At 29.9% G+C, this 16,721-nt stretch overlaps 1 protein-coding gene and 1 non-coding gene across 2 annotated transcripts; both read left to right on the top strand.

The window, feature by feature from the left end:
• The first annotated feature begins 2,800 nt into the window (after positions 1-2,800).
• TRNAK-CUU lies at positions 2,801-2,873 on the top strand. Its single transcript has one exon. It is a non-coding gene; the product is annotated as a tRNA-Lys (tRNA).
• Positions 2,874-13,670: 10,797 nt separating this feature from the next.
• On the top strand, positions 13,671-16,120 carry LOC107028289 (zinc finger BED domain-containing protein RICESLEEPER 1-like). Its single transcript, XM_015229318.2, has 2 exons — positions 13,671-14,046; positions 14,387-16,120. Exon 2 carries the CDS (start codon positions 14,891-14,893, stop codon positions 16,118-16,120), a length of 1,230 nt encoding a protein of 409 aa, XP_015084804.2. The 5' UTR covers positions 13,671-14,046; positions 14,387-14,890.
• The last annotated feature ends 601 nt before the right edge of the window (positions 16,121-16,721 follow it).

Here is a 16,721-nt window from a genome sequence, read left to right on the forward strand (position 1 = left end):
TATATATATATATATATATATAATTAAAAAAAATGAAACTCGCTTACTTCTTAAACTACTTTATAGTATGGTAACACATCATGATGAAGATGATGCTACTATGAGAGGAAGATGTTAATATTATTATTATTTTATTATGTTATATAGAGAGAGGTAGATCGATTAGATTTAAATTAGTTCTTATGAAAGTTAAATAATGTAATTTTCTTAAAACGAGATTAAGGAAATCTACAAATAGTTATAGTCAATGAAATTTAATTTCACTACTCTTTGAGTAAAATTTCAAAAGAATAAAAATCTGATCATAAATTACTACTAGTATAACTTAAAATATAAAGATTTTCTATTATTAGAAATGCCATGTCACATTAACAAAAAATTTTTATGCATGATTAAGAACAAATTATCTAATATCATCATCTCTCTTCTTGATCCAAGTAGCCTTCAGAAAAAAATAAAGTATCAAAGATTTAAAAGTTGAAGGGGTTAATTATTTAAAATATTAAAGTAATATAAAAGTAAAATTACATTAAATATTTTAAAAGTAGATATGAAAATTTAAAGAAAGACCAATATAGTCATATAGAATAAAAGATTTAGAGTTGACTTCTATCATCCAGGGCAAAATGAACAAGTGGATCATCTTTTCAAAAAGAGATCTTTTTAAAACAAAATAAAACAATGTTATATGAGGTTATTATTTTTTATTATTTTTTTTATAAATCCTCACCGATCATATTCTTTTGTTGAACTTCATTTCAAATTAATATTATACAATTTTAAAACACAATTGCAACAATAATTTTGACATGGACTCTTCAAAACTATCCGCAATAGAGTAACTTCATTTTCGAAATTTATCTATATGCATGAGATTAAGGAAAAAATTAGTGTCTAAATGAATATGAAATTCCAATAATTTGGCTAGTAATTCAATCATTTTTATTTACTGAAAAATTTGTGTATCATAGAATATCGTTTAATTATTCATTATATAACAATCTATTTGATTTGACTGCATCATTACATTCTTTTATCTTCATTTTATCTTTATTTATCATAATTATATTTTATCTTTTATTCTACTAATTTTATATGTGTTATAACTCTACTCCGTTCCCTACTTTATTTAAAATTTTATAAAATAATAATTTTATTCTTCAGATTCTTGACGTGCAACATGATATAATATATAAAAGAACGATACAATCTATTCAAATATTAAACTTATCAAAATAATATAATCTATTAGGTTATAAAACACTTATCATAAATTCATAATCAACATAACACTTTATACATTATGAAAAATAAAATGCTGAAACTACTTTTACATAAATAATTGATGCCATATTAGCAAAGTATGGATATAGAAGTAAAAACATTTTGGTGATCAATTGTGATCAACCACCCTCTTTGGTCTAGTTGGATGTTCGTGAGGATCTTTTCGACAATCAAGCTATTTATTTCGTTCACTAAAATGATGTTAACTCTTAGTGCTAATTAGAAGCGGAGTTAGGTGAGGGTTCGGACGAATTCATTACCTTTTTTTAGACTGCATTGGAAAAATAATTAAATAAATATATGTTTATATTAATTTATGAATCCCTAACAAAATTGATTTACAGTTCTGTGATAAAAAGGGGTAATGAAAATCTCTTTCACTAGTGTTGTGATTTAAATCCCACTATCAACAAAGATTTCTCTAACTCTCAAACTCCTAATCCTGGCTCCGTCTATCACTGCTAACTCTTTGAATATATGTATTTTTTGTAAATACTTAACGCTATAAGACTGAAAGACATGTTAATGCATTTTATGTATCATTAGTTCAAGATAATAAAATTTAAAGGTCTTCTTTATTTTTTTTAAAAAAATTATATATTAAATCAAGATTGCACAATCAAATTGAAACTAAAAAAGTAGAATAATATTTTTTTTACCTAATGAGCAATAATATTGGCCCCATTAAAAAAATCATGTATGTTCATTTTGAAAAGTTAATTTACCAAAAATTTTACTAGTTGTAAATAAGATGATGGAAGTGTGATGTGTGACAAAACTTAGTGGAAGAATTCGAAAACCTCAAATATAGTACTACTACAATTATTGAATGGGAGCCTCTTCCTTTCTTTCTCTTTCACAAATCTCAAGTTCCATGAGCCACTCCACTCAATTTGTTTTTTTTTTTATACCTTCATTTAATTTCAGCCATTTATTTATAATAATTTCGTGTAGCAATTGTTATATCATATAATTGTTTATGTTTAGACATATGTTTTTATTTGAAAGAAAATTGAATTTTGTGAGCACAAGTGCAAAAACTAGTCTAAGCCAAAATCTGATCAAATTTGATGGCCAAACAAATATTTGAACAATAGTTAATTATCTAAATCTAATCTAATATCTATAGTCAAACATTAGCTTAATCAAAAATTTCATACTTTGTGTACAAAACGTAATTCACTTTATACTCATATTTTTTTAATGATTTTGGAAGCATATAAAACAAATTTGTGTACATTCACCCTTCTCGGACTCGATTTATAGACCTACATTATGTATGTTATATATATTTTTTATAATTATGAATCATTATTTGACAGGTAAAGTAGTAAAAGAAAATATGTCACTTGTATACCTAGACAAATCAAATGAAATTAATCTTAGCCAAATTAGAATTTCTCTGTGACTATGTTTCTTGTAATTAATCCAAACATCAGTCTTCATATTTGTCTATATAAATAAACTTTTTTTCATAAAATTGTATATTTATTAGAAGTAACATTTTATCATCAAAGCCCGTCTAGCTCAGTTGGTAGAGCGCAAGGCTCTTAACCTTGTGGTCGTGGGTTCGAGCCCCACGGTGGGCGTTTTATGTTTTTTCCATCATTTAGTTTACAACATTCTAAAGAATTTCGTCATTTAATTACAATTTTTTATTTTTTTTCATATGAAGAAGGACTTTAATAAGTTAAATGTTTTAAAGGTATTTTTAAGTCCTTTTTTGTTTTTTTTTAATAAAGGTAAAAAATGCTTTTAAATAGTACTATTATTTGAACGTAACATAAAAAAAAATTGTAGTGACAGTATCTATTAGTAAAGTTTATTCAAGGCAACTATAGGATATATAGCTATAAAATACATTCATACTTAGAAATATTGTTCCCTTCCTCAATAAACTTGCATCAATCACCTTTTCAAATGAAGCTGGAAAAAAGGTCGAACAATATTATATATATATATATATTAATATTTTTATGAAAGACGATTTTCACAATTCAAATTTATGCTCAATTATTTTATTAAATGACTTGTTAGTGTTACTATGTTTAAAATAAAATATCTTGATTTGAAATCGTTGGATTTTTTCAACTCTTCATGCTAAATTATTTACTTGAGTCAAAATGATAGGACAAATTTCTTTTCACCTATATTTTATATAATTAGAGGCTCCTCAAGAAAAAGTCTCAACTAAAAGTAGTTAAATAGTGATAGAGGCGCCCATTTAATTATTAGTTTTGTGTACTTGTAATTTACTAATCCTAAGTAAATTATTTGATTAAAAAATGACCCCACATTTAGTGCCAACTTCAACATCAGGCATACACTAGTAACCTTAGAATTTTCCTTTCATTGACTTAATTAAATGAGGTTAGTAATTATGTAAATCCTTTTAGTTGTTGGTTGCTTAAAATAGTTTATTATCTTTCGTGAAAATTTGATAATTTTTGATATGTTATATCGCACATGATTTTTAATATCAATTTCACACGTATTTATTTGTGATGCCCCTATAATTTTTCAAAATAGACCCATTATTTTAATATGGAATTTAATATCTTCAAGTGCATCCTTAAGTTGTGCACCTATTTAGTAGGCATTTAGCACTCCATGCGTCACAAGCTAATATTTCGCTAACGAATTACGCTGAATCAATAATTATTTTAATATATACCTTATACATATATTAAATAATTCACTGATATTATAAAACAAATTATTTTAAAATGATGTTTTAATTTTAAACGTTCATACACCTTCATTTTGTTTTTACAAAAAATACATGTCTAATTATAACTTGAAATTCCAAAAATCTCAATTTTAAAAAATTCAAAATTGTAAACTCCATCCTTAAAATTTATGATTAACGAAAGTTCAAATTTTAAAAAATTTTGAAATCGAAGTCACGATTTGAAATAACACCAATCAAAGTAAGAAGGCTCCAATACCTTCTTCCAAATAACTCAAATTTTAAAATTTATGATTAATTCAAATTTTTAAAAAATAGAAGGCTTCGATACTAACTTTTCTTGTTAAAAGAAAAAGAGGGGCCAGGATATGCGGCAGGAGAAAGGGAGGAAGTTCTCAAATTGTCGCTTCTCGGGGCGCTCTCGACCCATCCATCATTACTAGTACCCACATTTAAATTTTGGGTTCCTTCCCACGATAAACTTATCATTCGCGCACAAGATAATATTCGATTAATTTGAATTCACATTTTAATATCATATTTTAAAACGGTTTGACAATGCAATATCATATTATAATATGAAATTATGAAGTGAAATTGAAGTTTAGTTTAGATATGCGATAGGAAATTTTCGCATTGTGTATATTTTTATAAATTGTAAAACTATTAAAATAGCTTCAATTAATGTTCAATTTTTTTATCATAAAGATAATTTTATTATTTAAACTCAAACATGAAAACTCTAATTAGTTGTGAAAGAACTTCTATCATTTCATTGATGTTTGCTACTCATTCATGGGTGAAGGGTCTTGTAAACACTAAGATTTCGTGGAAGTTTGTTCAATTTGAGTTGAAATTCTACGTGTTCAATTGGATTTTTTGGAGGCTACTCAATTCAAAAACCTGATTCATGTATGTATAAAGGGTATTATATTCAGCATTTTGAATATCCCACAAATTGATGAAATATTTATTAAGCGATCAAAATCAAATAATTTTGTAAGATACGTCACTAACAATCCTTGTATCATGAATAATAAATCTTATAAGAGTGAAGAATCAAAGGAGAAACATACTTGTATCCTCTATATTTATGAATAAACTTATATTTTTTCACCTACCATTTTAAAATTTATTACAAATAGGTGTAACCCATCATATAAAAAGATTAAACTACAATTGAAAATAATTAGAACCTTTTGGACTTTGAAATGTTTAAAATACAAAACAATGCTCTATGTAAATATAACACTATATGGAGAAAAGGATGTTTAAGAAATCCACTTCATTATGTCCCTAATAATTCCCTACAAGTAGGAAAATTGGAAACTTTACACATGAATTCGTGTAAACTCACTACTTTTGTCTTGTTTGGTGGATCCATTGAGGGGATAGAATGTGGAGAATGACCATCCTTGCCCTTTCCCTAGGGACTTTGGTTTTCCAATTTTGTATTGACCTCATTTATGCCCATCTAGTGGGAATTACTCCCACCTATCCTATCTAAAATTTCTAATGTAACGTTCGGGAAAATTCTATATGATAGTAAATTATTAATTCAAATTAAATGTCACAAACATAGTTTGATCTAGTTGTATCAAATAGCAACCTATTACTATTTCGCCTCTTTCATGGTGAATTTTGCTCGCCACTCTCGTTCTCGCTGGCAGCCTTCCTCGCCATTTTCGCTTTTATACAAATATAAATATATAAAATGTGTTTGTATTTCTATAAGCAAGATAAAATTGTATATATACATATATTTTCGTTTCCCTCTCCCACATCTCGTTTGTCACTCTCACTTTATACAAACATAAATGTATACATTGTATTTGTGTTTGTATAAAGCGAGAGAAAATTATATATACAAATAAAAATGTATATATTTTCGTATATACACTTACAATTATACAAACACGATCTTCTCCTGCGCAGTTTTCTTTTATCTTTCTCCCTTTCTCGCTTTACACAAATTGATCTTTTGTATATGTGTATCGAAACAAAAACAGATTATATATGGCTTTCTTTTATATATATATATATATATATATATATATATATATATATATATAGAGATATATANATCTCGCTCTCCACTCTCCCAGTTCTCGCTCGCTCACTCCCCTCTCTCACTTTATACAAAAACACAAATGTATAAAGATTGTGTTTGTATAAAGCGAGAGAAAATTGTATATACATATATTTTTGTTCCCCTCTCCCAGATCTCGCTCGTCAATCTCCCAGTTGTCGCTCGCTCACTCGCCTCTCTCGCTTTATGCAAATAGAAATACATTTATTTTCGTCCTATACACTTGTGATTATACAAATACAATCTTTCCCTGCCCATTTTTCTTTTGTCTTTCTCTCTTTCTTTCTTTATACAAACATAGATTATACAATTGATCTTTTGTATATGTATACCAAGCAGATTATACAACTGCTTTCTTTTGTATATGTATAGCGAAATTATACAATTGTTTCCTTTTGTATATGTGTAACGAGATATACATATTTATGTTTGTTATGGAGCGCAATTATGCAAATTATAATTATAGCATACAAATATGATTTTTATGTTTGTTGTATGTGAAAATTGCTCTTTAATAAAAGGTGAGGAAAAATAAATTAAATGAGAATTAATCTCAGTTTCTTTGAATGAATATATACATCCAGTCAATGCATCAATCAATAATTTATGAACTTGAGTGTCAAACACATAAAATTAAATCAATCTTAAAAAATATGTACATAAAATATCTAAATTTGACAAAAGAATTATTCGTTCACATGCACAATAGTAAATTCATCCCTGGTCATATGGTATATTTAGCTATGTCATGTAATTTAAAAAAATCGCTCAATCATGTCATAAGAAGTGAGATATACTTCTCATTAAATTACAGTAATTAAATACTTATCAATTTAAAATGATTTTGATTAGTAAACATTCACTTATATTAATAATGGTATATTTTTTAAGAAAATGGGGACAGCTAATTAAATAGTTGCCCGCTGAATTTTTCAGGAGTATTCTGGACTAAAAGCAGATAGAGAACATTTCTAATTCTATTTTCTATAGATCAATGATATTTTTTTTGAAAAAATCTAGATATTAAAAATTAGGTAAAAAAAAAAGGAAAAGCGGAAAAAAATTACAAAATTACACATTTTCCTGGGTTGGTCTTTATTTATTTTTTTTTTAATCAAAAGAAATATCATCAATTGTTCCCTTTTCAACACTCAAACTTACGCCTCTTTAATTGGAAACTGAAGTTATGTTCAAGTATAGACTAAAGGAAATATAAAATTAAGAAAAAATTACATAATCAGACTTACTTCACTATCATATATAATATTATTACTATATATTACTTATACATTTGAAATATTACATATCTATCACTAATTAAAAATTTTATACATATCTTACACTTAAATACATGTTTCTGTTATTAGATATACAAAATAGGGAGAGATATAGGCGAAATTTGTATGTATCCTAGATATATACAAATTACAGTAGATACATGATTCACATGTATCTTAGATACTTGATATATGGAAAAGAGGTGAGCGAGAATTGCTAGGTACCCAGATACATGCGAATCTACTTTGATACAATGTGTTTAGATTACATTACACCTAAATTTGACCCTATATATCTGAGTTACATGTAAGTGGAGGCATCTAAATATAATAAAATATATAATATTACAAAATAGAGTATGTGTAATTAATTAACTTCTAAACTAGTGTGATTCAAGTAAGTTGTTAAATTTATATCACACGAAAAGTTAGACAAGCCCAAATCAAGTGACCCAAAGAAAACGAGGCCCAAAACCCTTTCTCCTTTGAGAAACTATTGGTTTCATACTAAAATTTAGGGTTTTAGTAGTGACTAGAGGTGGCAAATGTGGGGGAGGGGGGTTGGGTCAAATGTGGGCGGGTTGAAAATGGGTAAACATAAAATGGGTAATCATTCAGTACGCCCATATTTGATATGAGTAAAAATGGGTCAGGTAAAATACTAGTTTACCCATATTTTCATGAATAAATAGTACTTTACTTTTCAATGCAATATAGAGAAGATATTTTACTCTTTTTTTAGATGAAAATGTTTTACATGCTTCATTTAGTTTTATTATATCATTAAAAAAAATCTATAACTTTTCAATATAAAATAAATTTATGTGATAACAAGATGAAAATATTTTTAATTTCAAAGTAAATGATTATCTGGATTTTAGGACTAAAACATGCTTAATGCACTTTAAGCAATGTCAATACTAATACATGATTTGTGTATTTTACACTATTATTGATTATCCAATATAAAATTAAGGGAAACTTTCACATATAGTCACTTAAAAATAGTTAATTACTCTCCATAGCTATAGTTTGATAACTATAATTGTAGCTACATGTTATATGGATGAGAGAGGCGAGCGAGACTGGGAGAGAGAGGAGAGAGGCGAGAGAGAGGGGGAAAGAGTGGGAGAAAGGTGAATTGTATATGTATATTGGTTAGATAATTGTATATTATACATATGTATTGTATATATGACAAGAGAGATTGGAAGAGGGAGGATAGAGGCGAGCGAGAGAGGGAAGGGAGTGGGACAGAGGTGAATTGTATATGCATATAATTGTATATGATTGTATATTATACATATGCATTTGTATATATGGCAAGAGAGATCGGGAGAGGGAGGAGGAGGCGAGCGAGATTGAGAGAGGCGAGAGAGAGAGGGCATAGAGAGGCAGAGAGGTGAATTGTATATGTATATAGGTTAAATAATTGTATATTATACATATGTATTTGTATATCCTGGCGAATTATACATATACAAACGTGACTAATTATACAAAGTTGAAGTCAACCAACATAATTAATGTATAATGTTAGTCGCGAGTGGAAATTATAGCAAATTATAACTATGATGAGTAATTAAATAGTATAAGTTTGCTTAGCTGCGTAATTTTCCCTTAAATAAATAAATAAAATATAATTATAATTAACAAAAGAAATGTACATTTAAATTATATATTTTTGGAGGGTCAAAAACTTCACCTTTTCAATTAGAGAGAAAAATAGTTAGTTCTATAGAATAACATAAAAAGGAAGAGAAGTACTCTACTTTTAGTGATATCATGAATTTTGAGTGAATAAAAGTTAGAAGTTTAACTCATTTGGCTAATTCATACTTTACCCATAGTTTATCTATATTTTATGGGTCAAATATGGGTATCAACCCATATTTTACCCATGTGAAAAATCACTTACCCAACCTATTAAATTATGGGTGGTTTGGACGGGTCACCAAAATATGAGCTCATTTTGCAGGCACTAATTGTAACAATGAGAGATTCCAATGTCAGACGAAACAAAACAATGGAGTTGAAGAAACCCTAGATCGTATCAGTCAGTTGCCTGACTCACTTCTTGTTCAAATGGTCTCTCTTTTGCTAACCAAAGATGCAATTACATCGTCTCTTCTATAAAAAAAAAAAGATGGTGTTATCTCTGGTTTCAATTTATAGCTTCATTTTCTCTAATTTCGATTATAAAACAGCAACAAAATTCATATCGTTTGTGGATCACGTTTTAGCTCGTCGTACTTGTTCCAAAATTGGAAATCTTCATCTCGATTCAGATGAATACTATACAAGTCCATCTAACTATTACTTGGAAACTAGCAGATGGATATTAGTTTTGTTTCAGAAAGAAAAGTGGGAGATATTGTATTGCATAGATATGATGAAAATCTCACTTACGAATTGTCACATGAATGCCAGTCAATAGGGTTTCATTGCCATATAGACTAAAATGAAAAGGATATATGTGGCAGTTGAACCCTATTGGCATGCAATGTGACATCCACATGACATTTAGGTCTCATTTGTTTGCACTTAATGGAGGTCTAAATCTTAATCATTCAGATTCAGCCCATTAAGTAAGTTTGATTTTTAGGTCTGAATTCAGATTCAGCCCATTAAGTCCATTTGTTTTATTTTTTAAAAAAACTCTTAATGGGTCTGAAGACGTCTAAACGAATCAGATTTCTAGGAGACTCTTAACAACATTCAAACTAATTTTATAAGTTATCAAATAATGAATCATCGCTTCTTTGCTTTGGGCATGCCTTTTTATCTTATAACTAAAAAAATTCTATCTCTCTTTTCTCAATCAAACACCATTTTTTCCTTCTTGAACTGGTAAGTTTTCATAAATCCTTCCAAGTATTTTTTTTATATTAATAATTTTCTTGTATTGACGCGTGTCAAGAACATTGGTTGCAATAATATTTTTGGTGCATTGTTGCTTATCAAGGTTTTTTAATGAAAAATAGTTCTTCAAATCATGATTATTAAAATGTTTAAAACCTTTTTTTTAATCAAAAGTGATATATTTTGTTGAATGAAATTTTTTTAATATTTTATTAATATAATATTCAATTTCACTTGCACATTCATATATTGAAAACAAAAAAACATTAATTATTTAGTGTATAGATTAAGAGACCATATCTTAACATTCAGATGTGTATTCAGATCAAAACACTCAAATCTTAATGATCTTAATATTCAAATGTGTATTCAGATTCAGACCCTTTAATCTTAATGTAAACAAATGAGGCCATAACAATTTCCGTTAATAAGAAGGGTACTTTTAATTCAATAGTTTGACGGGAATGGTAGTTTTGAGCCGAAATATAGTTTAAGGATAAATATAATGTATTTCAGATAGTTTAAGGGTATTTTTGATCATTTTCTGTTCCGTGTATGTGGCAGCGACATCCACATGACATTTAACAACTTTCATAAATAATTAGGGCACTTTTGACCCAATAGTTCGACGGGAATGGTAGTTTTGAGCCGAAATATAGTTCAAGGGTAAATATGAGATATTTCAGATAGTTTAAGCGGATTTTTGACCTTTTTCCGTTTTAGAAACTAGCCTTTCATACATTGTTTTTTCTTAAAATGGTAAATATGGTTAAGTTTTGATAACATTATCTTTTGTTGGGATTATTTCAGCAGGCTGTGTCTCCCCATATTTATCAGGACTTGCTAAGAAATTAGTGATTACTTACAAAGAGTTTGCTTTACATGACAGAAGTGATTATGTCAAAGCACTAGAAATGTTATCTTAAAAAAGTAGTTTTTTGATATACTGTTTGAATTTGTGGCTTATCAAATGTTGTGGATGCATGCTTGGTTCTTATGAAGCTTTTGTATGTTTCATTTGAAAATTAGGTGTATTGGGATTATATTAATCCACTTTTATGGGTCAGGTCAGTGTTAACACATATTTTTCATATTCAGTACCTAAAATTTTAGTGAATAGACAAAATCACATTAAAGCTTTCTAAACTGGAAGCATTTGCAGGAGACCTTAAGTCAAAATTTTCTATTACAAACTCTAATCTGATACTTCAGTTGTCTCTTTGGTTTTCTCTCCTTTTTTTTTTTTGTTTAATTTGGATTTGGCTATATGGGCTGATCCTATTTGTGAACAAATTTTATTGGAGTAAAAAAGTTTTATCATTTATAGCAATAATATTTTTTTCCACTTGATCATTTTTAATACATTTATAATACACTTTTAATTCATATTACAAAGGATAAATTATTATTCATATATAATATAAGTTTTATTGGTGGATGATACATTTATCACACATTTTAATACACATATAATACAATGTATCAACTTCTTACTAAATAAACATAATATATTTTTAAAAAACAATTATAATACATATTATTGCATACTTAATTCACTTTTAATACATATTACAGATTTAACATAATATTACTATAAACGATAATAAATAAAAAATATCGCTAAAATCCGTAAGTATTTATTAAAAGGCACTCATCCAAGTAATTTTTCCAATTTTATTTTTTCAATGAAGCGGCTCAATGGGTCTTTAATGTAAAATAAAATAAAATAAGTAGTTAGTTTATTTTTAGTGAAAATTATACAAATTTCGTAGTGTTAAGAGTTAATTACATTCTAAGTCAATCCTTCTCCAATTTACGAAAATTTCTTAAAATTTAAGGATTTCAAATACATCACTCAATGTTCCAATACATTATCTTTGTTGATACAAAACACACTTGTCTCGATACATTACCTTTGTTGATATAAAACACACTTGCCTCGATATATTACCTTTGTTGATACAAAACACACTCGTTTAGATACATTACCTTTGTTGATACAAAACACACCTATCGTGATATCACATCTCAATAAAATCGCATCATGATACATTATCTAAGAATAGAAAAGAGTGTGAGAAAAAACAAAAAAATTTATAATTTTTTAAAATAGTAGAAAATTTTAAGAAATATGGTAAAATAAATAGTGTATTTAAGTAATTTTTTCTAATTTGTTTAAGGTCTATTATATGTATTTTCCCTAATTTTATACCTATGTGCATAAAATGTATTTTTCTCTTTTTTAATTGGGGCCCAGCTATGTCATATTTTCCCGGGCAAAACTGGACCTGTCACACACATTATTTTGTAATATTAAATCTTCAAAGTCATTGCACAACTTCTTGCTACAAAGCTCTCTTTCTCCGTATTTAAAAAAGGCATAATACATATATTGGACCCTAAACTTGGCTTCAAAATGTAACTTTGACCTTCAACTTTCATAATGTATAAACAGACAATTTAACTATCCAACTTTTAAATAAATAAACTAATGAGTCCTACATGGCAAAATACACGTAAGACACCACGTAAGACAAAAAATGACATGCAGGATGACATGTAGGACATGTGTCTCTATTTGTTCAACTTTATATAAGTTGAAGTGTCTATATATACATTCAAAGTTGAAGGACATAAATATGATTTGAAGCCAAGTTGAAGGGCACATTTATGCATTATGCCTTTAAAAAAGGTTGCAATCTTTTACTCATCTCTTCTATTAAAATCATCGTTTGTCTATGATAGTTGTATAAATTATTGCTCTCTTTTTATACTGTTTTCTTATGGTTCTACCGTCTACACTTAAAAGGGGTAAATTTAGGGTTTTAGTAATATTTTTTCCTGAGGCATCACGTGAATCGACAGATATACAGATTCAAGTTGTGAAAACAGTTTCTTATAATATATCCTATCGTTCGGCCATTTCCTAAACCCTACATATAGCACGGGAGCTTTAGTGCGCCATACTAGTTTTTGCTTAGGGTGTGTTTTCCTTCACACATAAAATGAAATAATACTTGGGGTGTGTTTGCTACAAACAACAACATGTTCGGTGTAATTTTATTAGAGGGTCTGGGGAGGATTTTGTACTTGAGACTTTACCTGGATTTTTGAGGTTGTTTAAGATAGACCTTGGATCAAGAAAATAATTTGAGTGAAGAAATCAAGAAAAGAAAATACTAAGCAAGGCTTACTTGTTTTTTTTCTTGAGTTAAACCCAGCTGATTGTAATTTTTGTGCGTCTATTTTCCTAAACTTTGAAGCTTTTAGCTGATATTAGCATATTATTCTGCTAGCTGAGGTTAACTTTGCAAAGTGTAGCTGGTCTAAGATGAATAAATAAGAGTTGTTGTGGTTAGGTTGAATAATTAAACAATGATGAACCCTCTAGATGGATTGATGGTTACAGAGGATTTATATAGCCAAGCCCAACTAGCTTCGAATAAATATTTTCAAACATACACTCAAAAATTGAATATATCCATGTCAAATCTATATCGGAATCCGATATTTATACTAGAAAATGCTCATGCCACAGTCAAACAAACAATCAACAACATGCCTAGCTAGTGCCTAATGTGATCCCACCAGTGGTGTGTTGTATGCTCAGACCTTACCTGCTCATGCAACCTATTTGATCTTTGGATAAATCCCACAGCAGAACTGTCTGAAAGAAGAAAATTGAAGAAAAGAACAAATTTTGATGTTGTTTCTACATCTGAGAATTTGACATCATATTATATGCTTCAACCTTCTTATCTGTGATTCATCTCAGGTGCAGTTTATGAACCGGAAAATGAGCGACGCAAAGCGGAAAACACTCTGTGACTTCTTTCCTAGATCTGGTTCCATTCTTCTTCTCTTTTACTTGTTTTATTTGTCTTCCACTGTTACTACACATTAGCAGGTCATTTGGTTCACATACTAGTTATGCAATGAAATGTAACCCAAGATTTAGTTTTGGTGTGTGAATGAGAATAGCAATGGTTATTGTTTGGTGAATAATAATATAGGGATTGCTTTTCTTCTTATACACCCTACCAAAAGCTGCATTAGTTATTCAGAGACTATTTTCCTAATCGTCAAATCAAACACTATTGTTTTATATAGAACTTTGTGTTGGCATTAGTTTTCGTAATCCCTCCAACCAAATTGGCTTAAGTGGTTCTTTATTTTGTTTTCCAGATATACCAACAAAAGGGAAAAATCATGACTGTGAACCAAGAAATGCAAATCCGAGGAACGTGGACAGAAGTAACTTAGGGAAGGAGCATTTTGTCAATGAAGAAACAGCTTATCGTACGACGGCAACGTTTTTCTGTCAATCCGGTACATCTCCAAAGTCGGTAGAAGCCGCGCACTTCAAAAAATTAACTGCCTATCTTAATCCAAAATTTTGTCCTTCATCTGCCATTCTTTCACGGTATTGCTTGGAATTGTACGAGGAAGAGAAAGCAAAAGTTTAAAGAAATTTTGAGAAGCTTGAATGGACGAGTTAGCCTCTCAGTTGAGAGGCAAACTTATAACAAATTCAATGACCCTGGCTACTGGCCTACCTCAGATTGTGAGGAAACATGTTTTGATTTCATTTGCATAAGAGTTCATTTTATTAGCGAAGACTGGAAGCTAAGAAGTTGGGTTGTTAGCTTTAAGTCTTTCGATGCATATGACGATTATGTTGGTGAGACAATGCAATGTCTTTCAGATTTTGGTATTGAAGATAAGATATGTGCTGTCACTGTGCATAGCTATCTGGACTTTGATGAGGTTATTGATGTCATTAAAAGCAAACTTCTTGAGAAGAAAAGACTCCATCCAGACGGACAATTGTTTCGTGTACCTTGTTGTGCAGACATTTTCAATTCAATGGTGAAAAGAGCATTTGGGATGATAGAGGGTTTAATCAGTGACATTCGTCACATAGTATGTTGGGGCAGATCACTACCAGTGTGGAATGTGACATTTCATAAACTACAGGAAGCATTGGAGTTGGAGGCTAAAGGAGAATACTTGAAAACAGATGATTATAAGGGTTATCATATACCTTCTCCCCGAGAGTGGGAGAAAGTTAGGGGAGTATGTAAACTTGTAGGACATGTCTATACTGCAGCAGAAGTGTTATTAATGGCAAAACGTCCCACTGCAGGCCTCTACTTCCACAATCTTAATAATCTTCGATTTAATCTGATGAAAGATTCTGCAAGTTCAGATAAATTTACTAGAAATTTAGCCAATAGCATGTTGGAAAAGTTTGACAAGTATTGGAGGAATATGTATTTGGTGTTCGCTCTAGCTACTATTATGGATCCACTCTACAAAGTGAAGTACTTAGAGTTCTGTTTCTTGAAGTATAAAGATAATGATCATTCACCGCTGGCGTCTATCTTGGAGTCCATCCGAAGCCTTCTCCATGACTATGTGGTGCACAAGTCCTCAATGGAGTATACTATCAGTGATTCAGGTTCTGAAGATTTTGATACGGGTGAAGATCTCTTTGAACAGATGGAAATTCTTGATGATGATAGTTTTGGATTTGACTGTTTAGATGAGTTCAGCAAATTCATCCAAACAACTAGTCAGCCACCAAAATCAGAACTTGACTGCTATCTGGAAGAACCTATTGTGCCTTGGACCAAGAACTTTGATGTATTGAGTTGGTGGAAAGCTGCTAGCCCCAAATATCCTGCACTATCAAATTTAGCTCGTGATCTTTTGTCAATACAATTGTCTCTTGTTACAGGCTATGATGCTTATCTCGCCGATGTGGGTGAACCTGATAGAAATATTAGATCAGTGGAGTCAGATTTAGTGAATGCCTTGATGTCTACAAAAGCTGGTTTGACAAACAGCGTTGCAATGCTGGTAATCACTGATTCTTCTGTTCTGTGGCATTCATTTCTTCCATTATTTAATTCTTGATAATTGAATGCTAGAAGTGGATACTGATGACTTGCTTGTTAAACATATATATCTAACCTATTCTGCTATACAGAGTCTTCTAGATCACTTTAAAATGTGGGATATCTTCTTTTATTTTGATAACCATGCCCAGTGAGTTTCTAACCTGCTTGCGGTCCAGTGGTCCTAAATGCTTGTGGGGAAAATGAACTCCATAGCAAAATAGCTGAGCAAAACTCAAGAAATATGATTGAGGGACTCGATGAGCCGGAGGATTAGACCCCAATGTTCAAATCAATCATGAGTCTGGGTCCACTATATGGTTTTATAGCTATAGATTTGTTGCTTTTGGTAGGTCACTTCTAACATTTTTTTCTAGCTTACAGTTGACCCTTAACGGAACAGAGTCAGCGGGCATATATATACGTCTCGTTCCTTCCAATTCGTCATCGACTGATTGATGTTGATGACATTTGTGATGGCATGAGACCAGTATTGGTACCACTGTCATGTGGTATGCATACATGGGTCTTTGGATTGGCGGTTTAAGATGCTGCTCGTGCTCCTGTTCCTTGTGCTAGATAGGATTGTGAGGTGGATAACATTGAGTTCTAGCGTAGGT

The sequence above is a fragment of the Solanum pennellii genome, chromosome 8 (assembly GCF_001406875.1).
Source record: "Solanum pennellii chromosome 8, SPENNV200".
Taxonomy (NCBI): domain Eukaryota; kingdom Viridiplantae; phylum Streptophyta; class Magnoliopsida; order Solanales; family Solanaceae; genus Solanum; species Solanum pennellii.

Bases quoted from the DNA above. Each gene is read 5' to 3' on its own strand.
- LOC107028289 (XM_015229318.2), top strand. From the start codon at position 14,891: ATGCAATGTCTTTCAGATTTTGGTATTGAAGATAAGATATGTGCTGTC.